The following is a 20,437-nucleotide window of genomic DNA, read 5'->3' on the forward strand; positions in this document are numbered from 1 at the left end:
GCAATACAAAAGACACGAGGGGGCCAACAACAAAATTTCTGGGCATGAGGATTAGCTATGCAGTGCCAGACATGCACTGGAGATCCCCAGCATGGTTAAGAAAGCACTGGTCACCGTAACAGGCGTTAGCGCCATGGACTGTGGGCACAGATCTGCCTTCCTGAGAAAGTATCTTGAGATATTTTCAGCTTTTCCTTTCTGACCTGGGGATGTAGGACCTGCAAATTGAACGTTTTCCAGAATGTACCCCTTGCAGAAGCTGCAGAAGTACTTGGTAGGAGGCTATATAAGTGGGATGTGACCCCTTGGCCAGAAAGGGATGTCTGTAGGTCTTGCAAGTAAAGAATAAAAAAAGAAGACAAAGAAGGAGCGAGAAGCCACACAGTCAAAGGAGAGTCAGTTTGTGAGAAAAACATGAAATAAACCCTGTTGTCAAAAGAAACGTCTTTATCTGGAGCACTGTGATTCACCATACAGCATAACTGTGACTCCTGAGTTCACAGAAGTTAAGCTACCTGCTAGATAGACTGAGATACCACCGTGTATTACAGAGTAAAATATTTTCCATCCTGATAAATGGACACGATGTGACTATACACATGGAGTGCACAGCCTGAAAACAGAACGTAATTCTGATGGCCTGCAAAGTAAGTATTTGTTGAGGTTCCCGTTTTTCTGGAAACAGCCTGTGACAGCTTTGAGTTACTCTGTTAGAAGCAGCCTCCCTTTTATCTCTGTTGCTTCCTAACAGGGAGCAACAAGATCCCAAAACGGAAAGAGCTACAACAGGGAGGAATTCAGATGGGAATGACAATTGCCCTATCTCCATCATATGAGCAAACAGAATCCAGGCTCCAAAAACCTTTTGACTTAGATGAAGATAGCTAACGGATCCCAGAACCTGAACTACCCAGTCTATTCCTTCACAGTGGAAAAAAAATAGGCAATGTAATTTATTGTTTGTGTTTCTAATGGCGTATGGGATCTTTACATATTGATCACTGTACTCTGTATTATTATACCTTCTGAATGCCCCCAGTTCTGAATGCTCCCCTCTGAACACCTCACCCCTCCCAAGCTTTATTCAGTACATCCAGTAGACAAGAAGAAGAAACAGCTTTTAAATAAACTACCATCATCCTAACTGTCCCTAGTTTTCACAGCTAAACGGTTATTCCTTACCTACAAAGGTCTGAACAGAACTGCAGGCAGAATTTTTCTTTGTCAGAAAGGCCTGTATCTCCTCCTCATTTTCAGTGGAGGTAAAATTAAAATACTCATTCCCAGAAGACAAGAGATCGGAATTCTAAGCAGCAGATACATTTCAACTAGCCTTCCTCGCAGAACTAACTCTCTGAGAAACAGAAAGCCATTATGCCAGCTCAATTGTCCATAAATCACAAGTGAAAACACCCATCAACTATTAGGACTACTCAGAGTAAGAACTGGCTCTAGCTCTGCTCTAAATTTCTTAAGGACGACTCTTATTAAAAACTGATTTGTGTATTTTCTTGCAGAATACCAGAAATTTATCTCTGTCCTCCTAAATGAAATACGCAGTCATTTCAAAACTGCAGTAACAAGCGACTGGTATTATTTTCAACTTTAGCAATGGAAATTGTTGTGTGCAATAAATCCAAACAGGAAGACTCTTGGCTATAGCAACATCCTTTCTTCTGGGCAATAAATAATGTGTCTTTATAGTCTGCTTTCCTATACAGATAACTGAGGGTTGTGACATTTGTGCTGGTTTTCTTCAAATCACTAGATTCAAACAACCCGGTGACTGTTTCTTTTTTAATGTATCTGCAATGAGATTCTCATTCCCACAGCAGGCAGAATATGAAACTCACTGCAGGCACAAAGCAGCGTCAGGTATGACACTAAGTTCCTGTCGTGGTATCCTTCGCAGAGAGATAATGACGCTCCTTTAATATCCCCCTACCTGTGCACACTGAGAGGCCTTCTCTTGCATCTCCTTCCAGGCTTTGAGCATTTTTTCTGAAGCTTAAGAGAAAAGAGTTGTTAATTTACAAAAACACACAGACACAAAAATAAAGCATGACCTGAACTTTACACACATCCATTCCTGTTGAATTTGAACACAAAGAGTGTGACACTGAATCTCCAAGCAAAAGTTATGTCCCAAAGATCACAGAGAGACAGCAAAGTTGCAACTTAACAACTCCACGCTCACATACAAACTGTTTGGTAGGATTTCACTGTTTGCAATCACCAGCCCAAAATGAGCCTGAGTCTTTAAACTCCACCACTAAGCTCAACAACTGCCACTTGTGATTAAACACACTGACTAGAACCAGTTCCCTGAGTCTTTCCATTTTCCGTCATCACCCTTCAGCCCAGTCATAATTTTTGACTCAAGTTTTGGGTTTTAGCCATATATCCAAACTATGCATAAATCTTACTGTTCTCCCCCGAACAGTATTTGTAAGATCCAGACATTTCCGTGATATTAAAACTGTAGCTGGTGCTTTTTCACCTCGTCTCTCAGCCTGGTTCATGCTACCTCCTAATATCAAACGCAGCAAGATAACTCCCTCTGCGCTGCTCAAAATGATGTTTCTACAGTCACCATGCCTGTTTCCTCTTCCAAGGGTGGTTAGTGGCCTGTCCACTGTCCATCAAGGGCGGCAGCTCTGCCCTCCACCTTCTGCCCAGTGACAATTACAAGTGAATCAGACGCTGACTGAATAAATAGCAAACATTTACATCACCAGTACTACTAATACTCCAATTTTCTTAGCTTGGTGTTCTCAGCAGGGAACCACCTGTTTCAGTGTCACTGAAGGCCTCCAAAACCATTTTTTTTTCAATCTTCCTGCCTTTCCTTCTGCCAAATTCTTCTCCTGCATCTACCCCAAATAAAACATACCCATAAAGATGCCAATGAACAGGATGGCAGCTCCTGCGTTTGTCTTCTTTCTACCCACAACCCTTCATAGTCGGTCTGATCCTTTACAAGATCAGACAAGACACCCACGCAAGTATTACACAATACGTACATATGCCGTAAGCCATCTGGTCACTGTATCTCTCCAGGTCGAGGCGAATGCTTTGATGAAAGAATTCCAGCTTTGCTTTCAGCTGCTGAGATGCTGACACCATATTGTTTTTCATTTTGATTAGGTTGGCGTTATACCGAAGAAGACTGAGCCTAACGAATGAAACAAGAGCAGCACATTAGTTTGAAAAACTGGACTTATGTGGCCAGTGCTGTCACATTACCTGACAGAAAGATATAGCTAGTAAAAAATGGTGTAAGATCCTTGAAACAGGGAGTCTCAGTGGGGTCATAGACTCCATCTCGCTTCCTTAGAAGCTGCAGGTCCTCAGAAAGCGAAAGAGAAAGTCCTTCCTCATTTCACAGATTTTTTGCCAAGCTCAGTTAAACAGTCTTTGGAGTGTAGAGTATTTCTTAGCATTTACTGTAGCACACATTGCCCCTGGTGAATGCTGGCACCTTTTTTATCACTTGAGAAATATGAGTCAGTCACAGGACAAAACCCTACAAATACAACAAACAGTTCCACTCACTCCGCCCCTTGTGAAACGACTATCCTGGGCTACATTAGGAGGAATGTTGCCAGCAGGTCGAGGGAGGTGATTCTCTCCTTGTGTTCAGCACTGGTGGGGCCACACCTGGGTCCAGTTCTGGGCTCCCCAGCACACCAGAGACATGGACATACTGGAGAGAGGCCAGTGAAGATTATTAAATGACACACCAGAAGGCTGTGCCGCCATACAGCGAGACCTGGACAGGCTAGAGTGTTGGGTGGAGAGGAACCTAATGAAGATCAACAAGGGCAAGTGTAGGGTGCTGCACCTGGGGAGGAATAACCCCATGCGCCAGGACAGGTTGGGGGCTGACCTGCTGGAAAGCAGCTCTGTGGAGAGGGACCTGGGAGTCCTGGTGGACAAGTTGACCATGAGGCAGCAATGTGCCCTTGTGGCCAAGAAGGCCAATGGTCTCCTGCGGGGCATTAAAAAGAGCGTGGCCAGCAGGTCAAGGAAGGTCATCCTCCCCTGCTACTCTGCCTTGGTGAGGCCACATCTGGAGTGCTGTGTCCAGTTCTGGGCTCTCCAATTCAAGGAAGACACGGAACTACTGGATAGAGTCCAGTGAAGGGCTACAAGATGACCACGGGATTGGAGCACCTTCCTGATGAGGAAAGGCTGAGAGACCTGGCGCCTGGCGAAGAGAAGACTGAGAGGGGATCTCATCAATGCTTATCAATATCTAAAGGGTGGGTGTCAAGAGGGTGGGGCCAGACTCTTTTCAGTGGTACCCACTGACAGGACAATTCCATCTGAAGACACAGGAAATTCAATCTGAACACAAGGAAAAACTTCTTTGAGGGTGGCAGAGCCCTGGCACAGCTGCCCAGAGAGGTTGTGGAGTCTCCTTCTCTGGAGATATTCAAAACCCGCCTGGACACGTTCCTGTGCAACTTCCTCTAAAGGAACCTGCTTTGGCAGGGGGGTTGGACTAGATGATCTCGACCCCTACCATTCTGTGTTTAAGGGACTGAAGCATCTCTCCTCTGAGGTAAGGCTGAGAGAGTTGGGACCGCTCAGCCTGGAGAACAGAAGACTGACTGGAGATCAAAACGTAAAAATACCTGAAGGAAGGGTGCATAGAGAATGGAGCGGGGCTCTGTTCAGCATTACCCAGTGACAGGACCACAGGCAATGGGCAAAAAATTGAAACACTGGAGACTCCCTCTGAACGTTAGGGAACTTTTTTACTGTGAGGGTGACCGAGCACTGGCACAGGTTGCCCAAGGGGGTTTTGGAGTCTCTATCCTTGGAGATACTTAAAAGCCATCTGAACACGGTCATGGGCAACCAGCTCTAGGGGACCTTGCTGGAGCAGCGGGGTTGGACTGGATGACCTCCAGAGGTCCCTGCCAGCTTCATCCATTCTATGAATCTGGTCTGTGACTATATTCAAGGTTCATGTTTTTTTCCGTATTATCAGTGTCAGGCACTATGCAGTAAAATACCCATGGAGGAATAACTTCCCAGCCCAAATATGTTTTATAATGTAGAAGTACAGAACAGCAAAGTACTGTAAAACTTCGGGTAACCAATGCTCCTCCGAGATGTACATTCCCATGCAAACAATCTCTGTATTTGCATAATACTGCATCTTCTTAACAAGGAGTAACAACTTACATGGCAGCTCTCTGGCCCTGGAAAAGCCTGCTATAATCTTCTTTTAGCCCAATCACGTAGTGAACTGCTTCTGCCCACACCTTGCGCAGCTGAGGAATTGGCAGTTGGATTTTACTATCCTGTACTGAATACAAGAAGAAACACAATTGTACACAAATGAAAGGACAACTCTAGAAAAGGACTTCAGCGCTTACAACATCGCTAACTTGCTTCAGGTGCCTAAACTAAGGGATCAAGCCACTTAAGATCTGTTTAACTTTTATGTGATGTTGCCTAAGTGCGTATAAGCTTTTCACGTTACAGCTCGCCGGGTATCTGACAGCCTGCTACTGGCCAGGCTCACATTTGAACTCACGGATACGAGAGTACTGATTTCTTGGAGCACTTTGGCCTATTGACACTAGCAGACACAGGGCACGCTGCATGAAATACGGCACAAGGCAGGATCCAGGAGTGCTTTTATCCAAACCTCTACGTAAAGCACTTGCCCAAGCTAGCAAAGCCAATGTAACTGCTACGTTTATCAACATTTCCTCCCAGATTCCTCATGTAGATGTTTACGGGGAAAAGATGCAGGACTTACATGTGTTCCCCTATAGAGATGGGGAACTATCAGTAAATTGGGGTATCAATAAACATGTCGTAACAAGCCTTAGCTCCAAGAGATTCAGCACAATGACGCCACACAACAAGATTCACCAGAATAAAATAGCCCAGCACACCGAAAAAAACCAATCAGAAATGTGAGTGACAATAAAAGGAGAGAGGGAAAAGCAGCGCAACTTCTGCAGAGCCAGACCAAAGAAAATAACACCATTTAACAGGAACTGTATGTCACAAGGCATTTCCTTTACATGCAGTATCCCAGTAGATGCCTCCTGTCCCTTGACACTATTTTTCCTTTCATTGAGGTATACAAGGTCCTTCCTACAGGTACACTGGGTATACATAAATCTTCACAGAGGTGTATTAGGTCCTGCAGATGACTGCTGTCATTTCAGGAGACGTGGAAGGGAAGCTGTAAGCAGAGAAGCAGCTTTGACGCAAGGTCTGTAAGTATACTGATGATGTCAGGGCCAGGCAGCAGCACCAGAATGAGGAGGGACCAATGGGAGCAGATCTCACCAGTGTCCATGCAGCAACAGACTGGCTTTACTCCTAACAACTCAAGACGAAGCAGGGGGCCTGGACTCTTCTCAGACACTTGATTCTGCTCGGTGAGACCAGAAGTAGGATCAGTGCTATGGAGTTCTGGCCACACTATGACTAGAGCTTAAAACTGTTGGGAAGATAGTACAAGACTGAAGGTTTTGAACCTCTGCAAAGTGTCTCTGAAGAACAGCCCTACTCCATAACCTCCACAGGGAAATAACAACAGTTCTGCAACTCATGCAACTGACTTGGCTCTGTGATCAGAACAAGGTGGATTTCCTCATACAGGGCCTGAATGATCAGCAGCACAAAATGAGGGGCCTGTTCTTTCATTTAGGCGAGACACAGGAGACGGATCACAGGTGAAATGCAACTATCACAGATATTACAGGGCAAAAAGGTAATCTGTATCCTCAGGATGCTGATACAGGGTTCAGGAGCATAAGCCTAGGAGAGCTCTAGGAGGGCAACTGCTCATGAACATCCAAAACACCCAATCTCAGGAGACAGGACTGCAAGGAGCTGAACCCTGTATGTACCTGTGCACAGGGAGGAGGGGAGGAAGAGAAGGGATATGTGCACAACTTCTTCAGATGCTAAGCGCTAAAAGAGGATATATCTAAGCAGGCCATCACTCAAGTTCTGCAAACATCTCCTGGCACAATGGCACTGCAACACTCTGTGAGTGTGTTGCGCGACACCCTTTAGCACAGCAAATGAAATAACAGTCCCCCAGTCAGAATCTTCCTTGGTGGATGAGAAGCTGCTTCTTGGTGGGTGAGATGCTCAGTGGTGGACCAGAAGCTCAACATGAGCCGGCAATGTGTGCTCACAGCCAAGAAAGCAACCGTATCCTGGGCTGCATCAAAAGCAGTGTGGCCAACAGGTCAAAGGAGGTGATTCTGCCCCTCTACTCCACCTAGTGAGATCCCACCTGGAGCACTGCCTCCAGCTCTGGGGCCCCCAATGGAACAATGACATGGACCTGTTGGAGTGGGTCCAGAGGAGGCCACGAAGATCATCAGAGGGTGGAGGATGTCTCCTGTGAAGACAGGCTGAGGGAGCTGGGGTTGTTCAGCCTGGAGAAGAGAAGGCTCCGGGGAGACCTTATAGCAGCTTTCCAGTATCTGAAGGGGGCCTACAAGAAAGCTGGAGAGGGACTTTTTACAAGGGCATGTAGTGACCCCATGACGAGGCATAAGGGCTTCAAACTGGAAGATGGGAAAATTGGATTAGACATTAGGAAAAAAATTTTCACCATGAGGGTGGTGAGGCACTGGCACAGGTTACCCAGAGAAGCTGCGGATGCCCCATCCCTGGAGATGTTCAAGGCCAGGCTGGATGGGGCTTTGGGCAGCCTGGTCTGGTGGGAGGTGTCCCTGCCCAGGGCAGGGGGGTTGGAACTAGATGATCTTTAAGGTTCCTTCCAACCTAAACCATTCTATGACTCTTTCCAGGAGAATGTGCAGGCACAGACCAAAAGTTCCCCTCTCTAGGCTACAAGATTAGGCTGCACGTATTACCTCCCAAGCCTTCATTCACTTTGTGGTTCTGTTTCAGTGGGGCAATGTTTAGGTTTAGGTGTTTAGGTGGGGTAGATGCTGTTCAGTGCCCAGAATTTAATACAAGCACAAAAATCGTAATTGAATTCTTAAGTTGCTCAATAGGAGAGTTCCCAAAGGGCAGGCAATAAATTCTCTGAACTGTTACATCTACAAAAAATGGAGATATAGTGCTGTAGATGTAAACTTTTTTAGGCTGCTCCAGGTTCTTAAATGGTCCTCTTTGAATGAGAGAATGCCATTCAAGACAATACATAGAGATTCGTAAGGCAGATCCACTTTCATATTACATGAGAAGCAGCGCTTTCAGTTCCCTGCTGTCCTCCAGCATACTTACCAATGTAATTTACACAGTCAGACAGACTCCGAGAAGCAAAGGGTCCATCATAGACAGTTTTGCTTTTGTCAAACAAATAGACCATGTAGCTATCCCAGCCTCTCTGGTGAGAAAAGAGAAGAGAACATAAGAGAACACATCCCAAACATAGATCCCGCTAACCCATACCATTCTGGTTACTTCATGAACTAATTATTGTGGTCAGACACTCTTCTTATCTGGCGCCTTAAAAAACTGGTTTTGATAAATCTCACAGAAACACAGCGCCCTTTGCTAGCAAGTTATTTTATTTAAATACTTAGACAGAGTATGACTATACAAGTCTACTTACATTACCTGATAAAGGAAATAATGCTAGACCTTAAGAGTTACTATACTTACAAAGCAAACTGTCACCAGTGGGAGAAGATTAAGGCAATTTATCTTCCCTAAGATTTTTAAATTCCCTGAGAATGTGAAAGACATTAAATGAACAGAATCATTCTTACTACGCCATCAATAACACACTGGGAAGCAGGTTTCCGAGGGTCCAGGCAAATTCCTGTTTCCAACAGCAGCTCCTGATTTCCAGTACTTATTCCAGTTTCAAACTCAATCCGAATCTGAAAGGAATGAAGGCTTTCCTCAGGATGCAAGAGAAACGAAACAATCTTGGCAGAGGTCATATTTAGGATGTGTACTATCTGTAAAAAGAGTACAAGTTGGTTACAAGTCACTGGCTGTCAAAGACAAAGGACACGAAGGCCTGGGAGGCAGTATGTAGCAATTAACACGTTAAGACTGAAAGCACCATTTGAGTTTCAACGACTACAATAATCAAGTTCAGGAGTAAAGCCCCACATAATAAAACTCAAAGCCCGGGCCTCTAACAATTTAATGTCAGAAAAAATTACAATAAAACACACTAATAACTGTCACAATCCACACTGTAGTTAAATTACATCAAAAGAATGGTGACAAGCTAGGATAAAGGCCATCTCGAGCCTCATATTCTCTGATGCTGGCCAGAACTGCTCCCAAGAAAGGGAGTCCCATTTCCTTTAATCCCTCCATACAAAAAAGCTGTTACATTACACTGCTTGTCTTCTCCCCACTTTCATAGAATCATAGAATGGTTTGGGTTGGAAGGGACCTTAAAGATCATCTAGTTCCAACCCCCCTGCCCTGGGCAGGGACACCTCCCACTAGACCAGGTTGCTCAGAGCCCCATCCAGCCTGGCCTTAAAAACTTCCAGGGATGGGGCTTCCACCACCTCTCTGGGTAACCTGTGCCAGTGCCTCACCACCCTCATGGTGAAGAACTTCTTCCTAACATCCAGTCTGAATCGACCCATCTCTAGTTTTAATCCATTGCCTCTAGTCCTACCATTACCCAACATCCCAAAAAGTCCCTCCCCAGCTTTCTTGTAGGCCCCCTTAAGACACTGGTAGGCCACTATAAGGTCTCCTTGGAGCCTTCTTTTCTCCAGACTGAACAACCCCAACTCTCTCAGTCTGTCCCCATAGCAGAGGTGCTCCAGCCCTCTGATCATCCTCGTGGCCCTTCTCTGGACGCGTTCCAGCACATCCATATCTCTCTTGTAGTAGGGGCTCCAGAATTGGATGCAGTACTCCAGGTGGCGTCTCACGAGAGTGGAGTAGAGGGGGAGAATCACCTCCCTCGACCTGCTGGCCACGTTTCTCCTGATGCAGCCCAGGATATGATTGGCTTTCTGGGCTGCTAGTGCACGCTGATGGCTCATGTGGAGCCTCTCGTCTGCCAGCACCCCCAAGTCCTTTTCTTCAGGGCTGCTCTCAAGCCAGTCACTGCCCAGCCTATATCGGTGCTTGCGATTGCCCCAACCCAGATGGAGGGCCTTGCACTTGGTCTTGTTGAACTTCATGAGGTTGGCACGGGCCCACCTCTGCAGCCTGTCAAGATCCCTCTGGACGGCATCCCTTCCCTCCAGCATGTCAGCTGCCCCACACAGCTTGGCTTTGTCAGCGAACTTGCTGAGGGTGCACTCTATGCCACTGTCCATGTCGCTGACAAAGGTGTTAAACAAGACCAGTCCCAGTACTGATCCTTGAAGGACTCCACTTGTCACTGGCCTCCACTTGGACATGGACCTAGATGCCCCCTCTCTAGTTTTACTATACCTGGGCAGAGACCGTAAGACCCAAACCACCCCATGATATACAAATTTCAACAAGCCCCAATTATGGGCACAATATTTTGTGTTTCTGGCTTTAATTGCTTTGGAATCCTTCCAGCTGAGACAAAATTATCCTCTGGCTTCTACACATGCTTGCCTCAGCTAGACTTGCTCCAGCAAAGCTCCAGTAATTACATGAAGGGGAAGAGTCAGGTAAATGTAATCTCTGTTCTACTAAAGGTGCTACTATAGTACGTGAACCTGGAGGTCACAGCATCAGTAGCAGAGTTCAGGAAAACTGTTATTATCAAATATTAAACCACTACTTGATCTTGGTGAGTCCTTTCTGAGATGACAGACAGCAATATGGGGTCATTTTTCTACTCCAAGTGTAAAGCTAGAGATTGATATTGCTGGTGATATTTTGCCTTCAGATATGTACTGGACAGTACATACTTCCTGATACCAAGAAAAACATTCCTCATGATCCTTATGCAAAGGATTTGACACTGTCCTGCACAACATCCTGGTCTGCAAATTGGAGAGACAAGAATTTGATGGATGGACCACTCGGTGGATAAGAAACTGGCTGGATGGTCGCACTCAAAGAGTTGCGGTCAACGGCTCAAAACCCAAGTGGAATCTAGTGATGAGTGGCATTGTTCAGGGGTCAGTACTGGGACTGCTGTTCAACATCTTTGTGGGCGACATGGACAGTGGGATCAAGTGCACCCTCAGCAAGTTTGCCAACAACACTGAGCTGCGTGAAGTAGTCCATACTCTGGAGGGACGGGATACCATCCAGAGGGACCTGGACAGCCTGGAGAGGCGGGCCCATGTGAACCTCATGAGGTTCAACCAAGCCAAGCGCAGGGTCCTGCACATGGGTAGGGGCAACCTCAAGCACAAATACAGTCTGGGAGGAGTACAGCTCGAGAACAGCCCTGAGGAGAAGGACTTGGGGGTGCTGGCTGATGAGAAGCTCAACATGACCTGGCAATGTGTGCTCACAGCCAAGAAAGCAACCGTATCCTGGGCTGCATCAAAAGCAGTGTGGCCAACGGGTCAAAGGAGGTGATTCTGCCCCTCTACTCCACCTAGTGAGATCCCACCTGGAGCACTGCCTCCAGCTCTGGGGCCCCCAATGGAACAATGACATGGACCTGTTGGAGTGGGTCCAGAGGAGGCCACGAAGATCAGAGGGTGGAGGATGTCTCCTGTGAAGACAGGCTGAGGGAGCTGGGGTTGTTCAGCCTGGAGAAGAGAAGGCTCTGGGGAGACCTCATAGTGGCCTTCAATACCTAAAGGGGCTACAGGAAAGATGGGAGGGACCCTTTATCAGGGACCGTAGCAACAGGATGAGGGGGAAGGGTTTTAAAATTAAGGAAGGTAGATTTAGATCGGAGATAATGAAGAAATTTTTCACTCTGAGGGTGGTGAGACACTGGAACAGTTTGCCCAGAGAAGCTGCACCTGACCCATCCCTGGAGGTGCTCAAGGCCAGGCTGGACGGGGCTTTGAGCAACCTGGTCTAGTGGGAGGTGTCCCTGCCCATGGCAGGGGGCTGGAATTAGATGATCTTTAAGGTCCCTTCCAACCTAAGCCATTCTGTGATTCTATGATCCTGCAGCTTGATGTTGCCAGGATTATAGCTTTGTTCCACTGAACACACTTTCTGTCCTTTGATATGCTTTCAGCAGGCCTTTAAAGCCAGTAACAACCCTCACTCACCTTCAAATTCAGTATGTGATCCATTATTAGGAAACACTTTGGACGACTGGTCTCAGGATCTAAACCTCCACCCCTCTGTTGCGGATCCCAATTCAGCATCAGTTGCAACCAATTTTCCATTGGTTCTACAATTAAACTAAAACAGAAGAGCCGTAAGAAAGAGAAGGCACATATTCTACAACACTTAGTCTACTTAGGAAACTAGGGTCTCACAACAGCAATAAGGTTTCAACTCTTTGGTTAGAGACCAAACATCCGCTGAACACATGTGAAGAACTGATTTTGCTGCAGTCGCTCATCCTGACCGCGGCGAAAGCCCACAAGGGGAGGAACGACCATGCAGAGTGAGCATCTCCACCATAACAACAGTCTTCACTGACCTCTGCAGGACCACTCGCCCATCCAACAGACCTTGCATTACACTTCTCCCTCTTCCTGATTCCTATTCACTGAGTCAAATGCATCTTGACACATCAGTAAGGTATGTCAAGATAGATAAGGGGTAGAATTGGTTTGTTTGTTTGTTTGTTCATTTTTCTCCAAAACCCATCTGTGATACACATGAAATTTAATAGTTTTCAAAGCCTTGTCTGCAGAATAACCATCCCCATGCTGCAGTGCCGCCTGGAAGGCTCTCCTCCGCATTTATCCACACAAGCAGCATGTAAGTTTTTTGTCAAGAATGTCTTTAAAGACAGCACACAGTGCAAAAAGCCCAAAGCACTGGCACAAAACCACTTATTTCATTCTCAACTCCAGTACTTTTCCTAGAAATCTGCCAGTGCCGTGAATTCTGCTGCACCACTGGGCACATCTAAATAAGTGCTAAATAAGCGACAAATGATCAGTCCGACTTCTGACTTGGTTAATTCAGGCTGAAGGCCCTCCTGGAGGTCTTTGGTCTGATCCCTAGCCCATTGCAAGCCCAACATTGCACAGCTACGGCAGGCTGCTCAGGACTGCATCCAAGCAAGTCTGGGCAGTTCCCACAGATGGAGATCCCCCACTGCTCAGGGCCCTGTCCCAGGAATGCATCACTAGCTTGGGGAAACCTTTTTCCTGTGCCCAAATTTCATTTCCCTTGTTGTAACTTATGGTGTTGCCTTTCATCCTTCCGCTTTGCCCCTCTGAGAAGAGCCTATTGTCTCTGTAATGCCCCAATAGATAGTAGAAGACAAAATTAGATCCCCCTTTGCCTGCTCTTTGCCAGACCAAAGGAGCCCAACTTAAGGGCCCCTCCTTGCATGCTCTATTCAACAGGCTCTGACCATCTTCGTGACCTCCACTGGACTCTCTGCAGATTTCCCAACACAAATACGAGACGCTTCTGCTTTCACAGAGGAGCTAACTCAAGTACCTGGTTTATGAGACAATACCGTCAAGTTATCAGGGAGATGTTACTCAGTGCCTTGTAATAACGGGTGGAAAGCAGTCACAGAGTTCACGCGGCACAGTGAAATGCCATCATCCCACCAACTGCAGGGTGAGAGGGCCCAAAGAATCAAAAGAGCTGTGTGGCTACGGGCTATTCTTTAACAGCAAATGGCAGCTTGCCAGGAGTTTGAAACACTGCTTAGGAGAAAGAAGTAGGACCTCTCAGCATTTGAGATAAAGGGGGAAGATCCCTCAGTTTAAAAGACAAGCCAAAAATGATCACATGTAGCCAGAAGGACAAACTTACCCACAGAGGCTGTGAGGCTGTGGCAAATGGGTACTAAAGCGAACTTCCCCATTCATCTCTTCGGAAGCAAAAATGTGCTTTGGATCCTTCTTCTTGATTTTTTCATGCCTAGAAAATAAAATTCTTTGTGGATATACCAGCAATATTACTTTTATAGTAAAGGGCCAATGGCCTATGGCAGCAGCAAAAAGTGCCACAGTCTAGTAGCTTTAGAAAACAAACTCGTCTTTCAGGACAAAGACGACATTTCCAAACAATCCACCCAGAACACCTCCAAGTGGAAGAGGGAAGCCCTTGCAATTAACTCTGTCTGGAAACATTTTTGCCCTTGCTTCCAAGGAGGTCTGGACAGCATCCAACGAGAGGGTCAACAGGTAACAACAATTCACTGACCACAGAGCAAGCCTGTATGACAAAATGAGCCTACAAACATCCATGAGACAGATAAGATTTGCAAGAGTCATCTTGGCAAAACCCCTGCCCTTACCTCGATCCGAGGGAAGCATCTAGTAAGTGCCAGAAACACAGCATGCTATTGGATCCTGGACCAGGGAAACCTCAAATTTACCTTTTCCCCAGTATTATTTCAATGCTAACAGAAAAGCAGGCTTCATATTTTTTTTCCGGTTGCAGAATTACTCTTTTAAAAACCAAGCTTACACACACTCCTGATACTGCAAGGTAAGAAGTGGAAATACAAAATTACGTATTTCTGTCCCTTCTTCTAGCCCTGAAAGAGTAAGCGGGTTAAAGTCTTTCAGTCCTCACTTTTGTGAAGTTACTTATAAACACATAAGTATGTGTTTACTACACAAAATAGGCTCTGTCTTGCTGCGTGTTATTTATTGCTAAAAATAAGTATCCTCCAAGCCTAGGTGAAAAAAGGACTGTATGACTACTTCCCATTACGTTTTTTCTGATACCAATACACAGACTGGTTTATAATTATGCTTTTTGATTCAAATTTCACTTGTGAAAGAATTATTACGACCAGAGGCTACCACACAATGTAATACACATGTACTACAATACATATAAATAGCCAATCAAACTGTTACTCATGCTGCTAAAGTATCAACGGCTTCTCCAAAGCTTAGCAGACCACCAGCCTCAGCACCTAAAACCCAATAAATTGATCATTCTGGTGCACGCTGTTACCTCACCACACGCAGTAGCTGTCATTCATAGAATCACAGAATGGTTTGGGTTGGAAGGGACCTTAGAGATCATCCAGTTCCAACCCCCTGCCCTGGGCAGGGACACCTCCCACCAGACCAGGTTGCTCAAAGCCCCATCCAGCCTGGCCTTGAACACCTCCAGGGATGGGGCAGCCACAGCTTCTCTGGGCAACCTGTTCCGGTGTTTCACTGCCCTCACAGTAAAGATTTTTTTCCTGATATCTAATCTAAATCTACTCTCTTCCAGTTCAAAGCCATCATGCCTTGTCCTATCACTACATGCCCTTGTAAAAAGTCCCTCTCCAGCTTTCTTGTAGGCCCCCTTTAAGTACGGAAGGGGGTCTAAGGTCTCCCCAGAGCCTTCTCTTCTCCATTTCTATTGCCTGCCATCACCACTCGCAGAATAAGCATCTTACCAGGTAAATGGCTGTAGGTTATGTAAGAAAGGTCTAAATCCTGCAATGCATTCAAACACCATCGTTCCAAAGCTCCAGTAATCAACAGTAACTGAGTAGGATTTATTCTCAAAGAGTTCCGGAGCCTAAAAAGGATCATAAAAAGACACTTTGAAAGTGGTACTTCATGTATTTTCTTGCATTGCTGAAGAAACAAAGCTGCATCTAGGTGTGGACCCCAGTTCCAGAGCACCGTGGGGACCCTGATGCAGCCCCACAGTGGAGATGGGCTGCCATGGTGGCCTGGAGCATCCAACCCAGGAGGAGATGGGAGGGAGCTGGGCTTGTTGGGTCTGGCTGTGGGAAGGCAGGCTGAGAGCGGCTCCCGACCATGGTGCACGAAGGCATGGAGGGGATGGTGAAGGCCAACTCATCTTGGAAGTCACAGGTGATGCAATGAGGGGCGACGGCCCCAGATCACCACCTGGAAGGTTCAGGTTGGACAACAGGAAACACTTCTTTCCCTGGAGAGGGAACACCCTTGGGACAAGTCCCCAGGAAGGTGTGGGATCTCCATTTTTGGAGGTTTCAGGGGTTGGCTGGACCAAGCCATGGCTGCCCTGACCTATTGCTGGGGACAGTCCTGCTGTAAGCGGGAGGCTGGACAAGGGACTTCCATAGGTTTCTTCTCACAAATACTTCTGTGATTCTATAAAATGTGTTGATACCACTTGTACACATGAAAAAAACCCAAGTCTTACCAAATATTGTAATGTTCCAACAAATGAAGTGCATAAACTTCCTTGATCCAGATCCTTTGCGTATCCCAGGTCTATTATTTTGTGAACAATCTGTAGACAGTTTAAACAGTTCATCAGAAAAGCAAATTCAGACAAAAAACCCACAACAAACAACCCAAAATCTGTGCAGTGACACCCACAGCATACACTCAAGAAGAGGAACGCCAGAATGGAAATTCTGGGGAAAGTCCATAGCAAAGCGTCAACATGTTACATGGCGTTAAAACATGCGGTTTCACCATGTAAGCTGGCGTTGTCCACCTATCTCAACTTAGACTCGACTTTATTTAAAGCAGCTTGCCGGTTACACCTTGGCCAAGCGGAGTACCTAACTTTTTATTTGGGAATTGAAAGCTATTTGTTTGAAGAGTAACAATAGATAAAACAATTTTTACTGAGAAATCCATCAGGCCGACTCTCGTAACTAGCCTGATTTTACATGCAGCCCTCAAAGCCACAAACACAGGGATACACTACAATCGTATATCGTTCAGATTCTGTTCCTTCTGGAAAGGACGCAGAAGTTGCTTGGTTTTAATGACAAGGATTTAAAAATAAGCAAAACAGGATTGTGTCTTCAAGAAGATGTAAACTTTTAGTAAATTCACAGCTGAGCTTTCAGCCAAGTTCAATGCCCCAAACTACTTGTTCTCTTTTATTTCTCTCAGGTAAGACAAAGCTTATGACAGCTTCCAGAAATGACAGTGGGAACGCCACTGACAGAGGCCACTTGACTTACCTTCCCACCTTCATCCTGAAGAACAATATTTTCAGGCTTTAAATCTCTGTGTATAATTCTGTTTTCATGCAAATACTGAATACCAGACCCTGAAAGACACACATTTGATTTAATAGAAAAGAAACTCACATTGATTAAAGATACACATGATAAAAATCTAATATTTCTGACATTGGGATTGACATCAATACATTTGCATTTTAAAGCACCATTAAGAACGATTGACTTAAGAGATCTGTCAGATTTATGCTAGAACTGAACTAGCTCCCTTTACTCTGCTCTGCAGAAATGGGGGTTGCTACAGAGTTTAGACCTTGTGGCATAACCACAAGTCACATCTTACAGGCAAGGGAGAAGGCAGGCAAATTCTTCTCAAACCGTAGTTACAAAATGAAACACAGCGCACAGACAAGCAAAACGGGTCTCCAAAATGTGTAGGCAGCTTGAAACAGCTCTGCATGTCCTCTAGCCTAAGATCGTGCTAAATTAGCAGAGGAGAACGAAAAGATCTATTTATATATGTGAGCACATCATGCAAGGTGCTGATGAAAGGAAACACTGAAATTAATTAAGCAAATGAAACAAGTCGAGGTTCCCTTTGACCTAAAACTACTGCCAAATAGCGGCTGATAGAGCTTCTAGTCTGCCAAAGCGCCACAATACAAACCAGCCCATCAGGGAAGGGACTGTTCAGCTGCGACGAAGCAGATGCGTGGCTGGCGTTAAAAAAATAATTCCTGGTCAGGGTCTAGTTAACACCATGTGGAGCAGCTGACCGAGGTGCCCCCAGCGACACCCAGGTCAGTATTAGCAACACTTGAATTTAGAAATGCAAGGCTTCCCCTCTGCTGGTGGGGGCCTAATGCACTCAAAGGAGGACAACTTCTGTCCCTCCCACCGTGAAAAATGAAACTCCACAATTGCTTTAAGCCAATCTATGTGGGGGCTGTCCCCAGATGGAACACAGGTTCCCAAATTCTCCTTTCCCAGACACAAATTCTATGGCAGCACAAGCATTTTATGGCAGCACTAGCATTTTATGGCACCGCATGATGAGCTTGATCTTGGGACTGGAAACTACTGGAAACTTGGTAGCTGGAAACTACTACAGAAAATAAAAATAAAAATCCATTTTTAGCCAGGCTGGTTTACAGAACCTGCTCCTCAGCTGGGTACGAGAGTGGCTGCAATAGGAGAAGGAATGGGAGCGTGCGCCCAAGAAAAGACAAAGAGCAGGACTTTGCCTTGTGGCGATGGTCCACACTTGAACTGCCTTGAGGGGACTGTGGAGCCACTAACAACAGCAAGGAGAAACAAGAGAAATCTTGCCGGCAGTAAGGGAAAAATTCACTACAGATTTACGCAAATAACAGCACTGGCTGCTAAATGAAAGATTATCAAGCAAATGCCTGCCAGAGGACGTAGCCACAGACCAAACGGGACTTTCAAAATTTGTTTGATTTGGTTTTTTAAGTCATTATTTTTCAACCTTGGAGATTGCAAGTGGAAATAAAAGCAAAGGTCCCATGAAAGGCCAAGGCAGGTATTTTATTTTCTCACCTCCGTCATGGGGTATTTTAAATTTTCCTATTCTGACTGCACATTGTGTAAACCCTACTTCTAACCAGCAATGACTATAAATTCATTACAGGATTATTTTAAGAGAAATTCAACCAACATGCCTTGTCCACAGTTCAAACAATTTCTTCCGTCAGGGAGAAAGTCCCCAACCTTCCCCGATTTACCAATCATTTATATAATTAACAGCTTCTAACTTGCATTTCTTCTCCACTGCATTGTTAAGTCTTTGCCAAAGACAAGCCAAAGACATTCAACTTCTTACAAAAACAACAGACCCTGTTCTGCAGGTGGAAGGGGAACAAGGATGAAGGAATGCAGAGCTGTACTTGATTCCGGGACCTCAACTGCAAGCCCTCTGAGCACTTAAAGTTACAGAAGCCCAGGCCAATATATCCAAAATGCTTTCTCACGCCAAAACCAGCTCCATTCCTACAAGTAGAGACAGGCTGTCTGTAAGAGAACTAAGAAACCCATACGCTCTATTGAGGAGCTCTCCTGGAAAGCCTACTTGCTAGAGAAACCATGTGTAGGCACAACCCTCCATCAGATGATTTGTTCTCTCCAGGCTGTCCAAGAAGCCAGGCACTTCGTGATGGACAGGAAGGCCAGTTTCAAGTCTCACATCTTTTAATTTTCTCGCAGTGCTTGCTCTCAGTGGTCATGGATTTGGCATCAAGCAAGCTAAAGCTCAACAGTTTTAAAAATGAAATATTTGATGAAACACTTCTGGAGACCCATCAAGTTTGTGTCACACAGTGATTTCCATGGATTAGTACAGCCTTAATAAATGGCTTTAAAGAAGGCACCCAAAGGTATCTAATTAACTTGCTCCTTATGAGCAGTGCTCTCACCTTGGGCTACTCCTGTACAGATCTGCTGTCTGCTCCCTTTCCACACTGCAGAATCTGAAATCCACATTATATCAAACACCTTCTGACTGCAGAACAAGGTGATGTCTGGCTCATTCTCACCTTGTCATCACTCTGCTGCCCTGTACGCTGCTTTGGGACTTCCCTAGGACCACACACAGCACATCACGAGAGTGTTAGTGGGAAAGGTTTCTTCTCCAACCTCGCGCTTCAGCCTCCCATGGTGGAACACAGGGCTGGTGCCCCTTGTTATGCTGCTCACCAAGTACACTTTCATCCCATCCATCACCTTTGCACGTGCCCTTGCCGTAGCCACAGGCTACAGGCCCTCCTCAGCCTCCCTGCGGCCCGTCTCAACAAGCCCATATGCTGGTGGGTCAAGTGCTCCAGGCCCTGGGCAGCCTTTGCAAGGCCTTGCCAGGACCTCCATGCCCCTTTGGAACTTGGGGCCAGATGTGGACAACTGTATCCAGATGTAGCTCCCCAGTGCTGAGTAAAGGAGACAGTGATCTCCATCACTCTGCTAGCTACAACTCTAATGCAGACCAACAGAAATGCTCTTCCAAAACAAGAAGCTTCTCAACATTTAGGGACACTTATTTGGGGATCACCTACCTAATTAACCCTCAGTTGAGAGCAAATCATTAGGCAGAAGATTGCTGGACTAGCCACAGCATGGTTGGCTTCCTCTTCTGCTATGCCCTCCGGTTTATCATCTCCTCTGTACTGTCACCTTGAACAAACAGAATTTCCCTCCTATGAAGCAAACCCTACACAGAGAAGCCACAGGGCAGCTTTGGCATTTCTCATGTTGGTTTTTGTTTCTTCGCTTGTAAATATTACTTTCCTTCAAGTGACATGCAGTTTGGCAACTCCAGAGCCATGAATAGAAACAGGGTTTGAACAGAAAACCATGACCATTAACAAAACAAAACGTTAAGGTCATAGCTACATAAAACCGACCCCTATACAGCTCTTCCAATCCCATTCCACAAGCATGCCATTAGTGCAAGCTTCTTGTCTCTGGGATCAGCAGGGGATACCAAGTCCATCCACTGGAACAGAAATCGGATTTAACACC

General features: G+C 45.8%; 1 protein-coding gene across 1 annotated transcript in view; it reads right to left on the minus strand.

The window, feature by feature from the left end:
* CHUK (component of inhibitor of nuclear factor kappa B kinase complex) overlaps positions 1 to 20,437 on the minus strand; it is a 41,875-nt gene that overhangs the window by 15,295 nt on the left and 6,143 nt on the right. The window contains exons 5-14 of the mRNA XM_063338472.1: positions 16,907 to 16,995; positions 16,129 to 16,218; positions 15,389 to 15,513; positions 13,795 to 13,902; positions 12,114 to 12,249; positions 8,736 to 8,930; positions 8,248 to 8,350; positions 5,197 to 5,320; positions 3,024 to 3,175; positions 1,946 to 2,007 (exon numbers count right to left, since the gene is read on the minus strand). Coding sequence (XP_063194542.1) covers positions 1,946 to 2,007; positions 3,024 to 3,175; positions 5,197 to 5,320; positions 8,248 to 8,350; positions 8,736 to 8,930; positions 12,114 to 12,249; positions 13,795 to 13,902; positions 15,389 to 15,513; positions 16,129 to 16,218; positions 16,907 to 16,995 — 1,184 coding nt within the window. The remainder of the gene's footprint in view (positions 1 to 1,945; positions 2,008 to 3,023; positions 3,176 to 5,196; positions 5,321 to 8,247; positions 8,351 to 8,735; positions 8,931 to 12,113; positions 12,250 to 13,794; positions 13,903 to 15,388; positions 15,514 to 16,128; positions 16,219 to 16,906; positions 16,996 to 20,437) is intronic.

The sequence above is a fragment of the Chroicocephalus ridibundus genome, chromosome 6 (assembly GCF_963924245.1).
Source record: "Chroicocephalus ridibundus chromosome 6, bChrRid1.1, whole genome shotgun sequence".
In the NCBI taxonomy this organism is placed as follows: domain Eukaryota; kingdom Metazoa; phylum Chordata; class Aves; order Charadriiformes; family Laridae; genus Chroicocephalus; species Chroicocephalus ridibundus.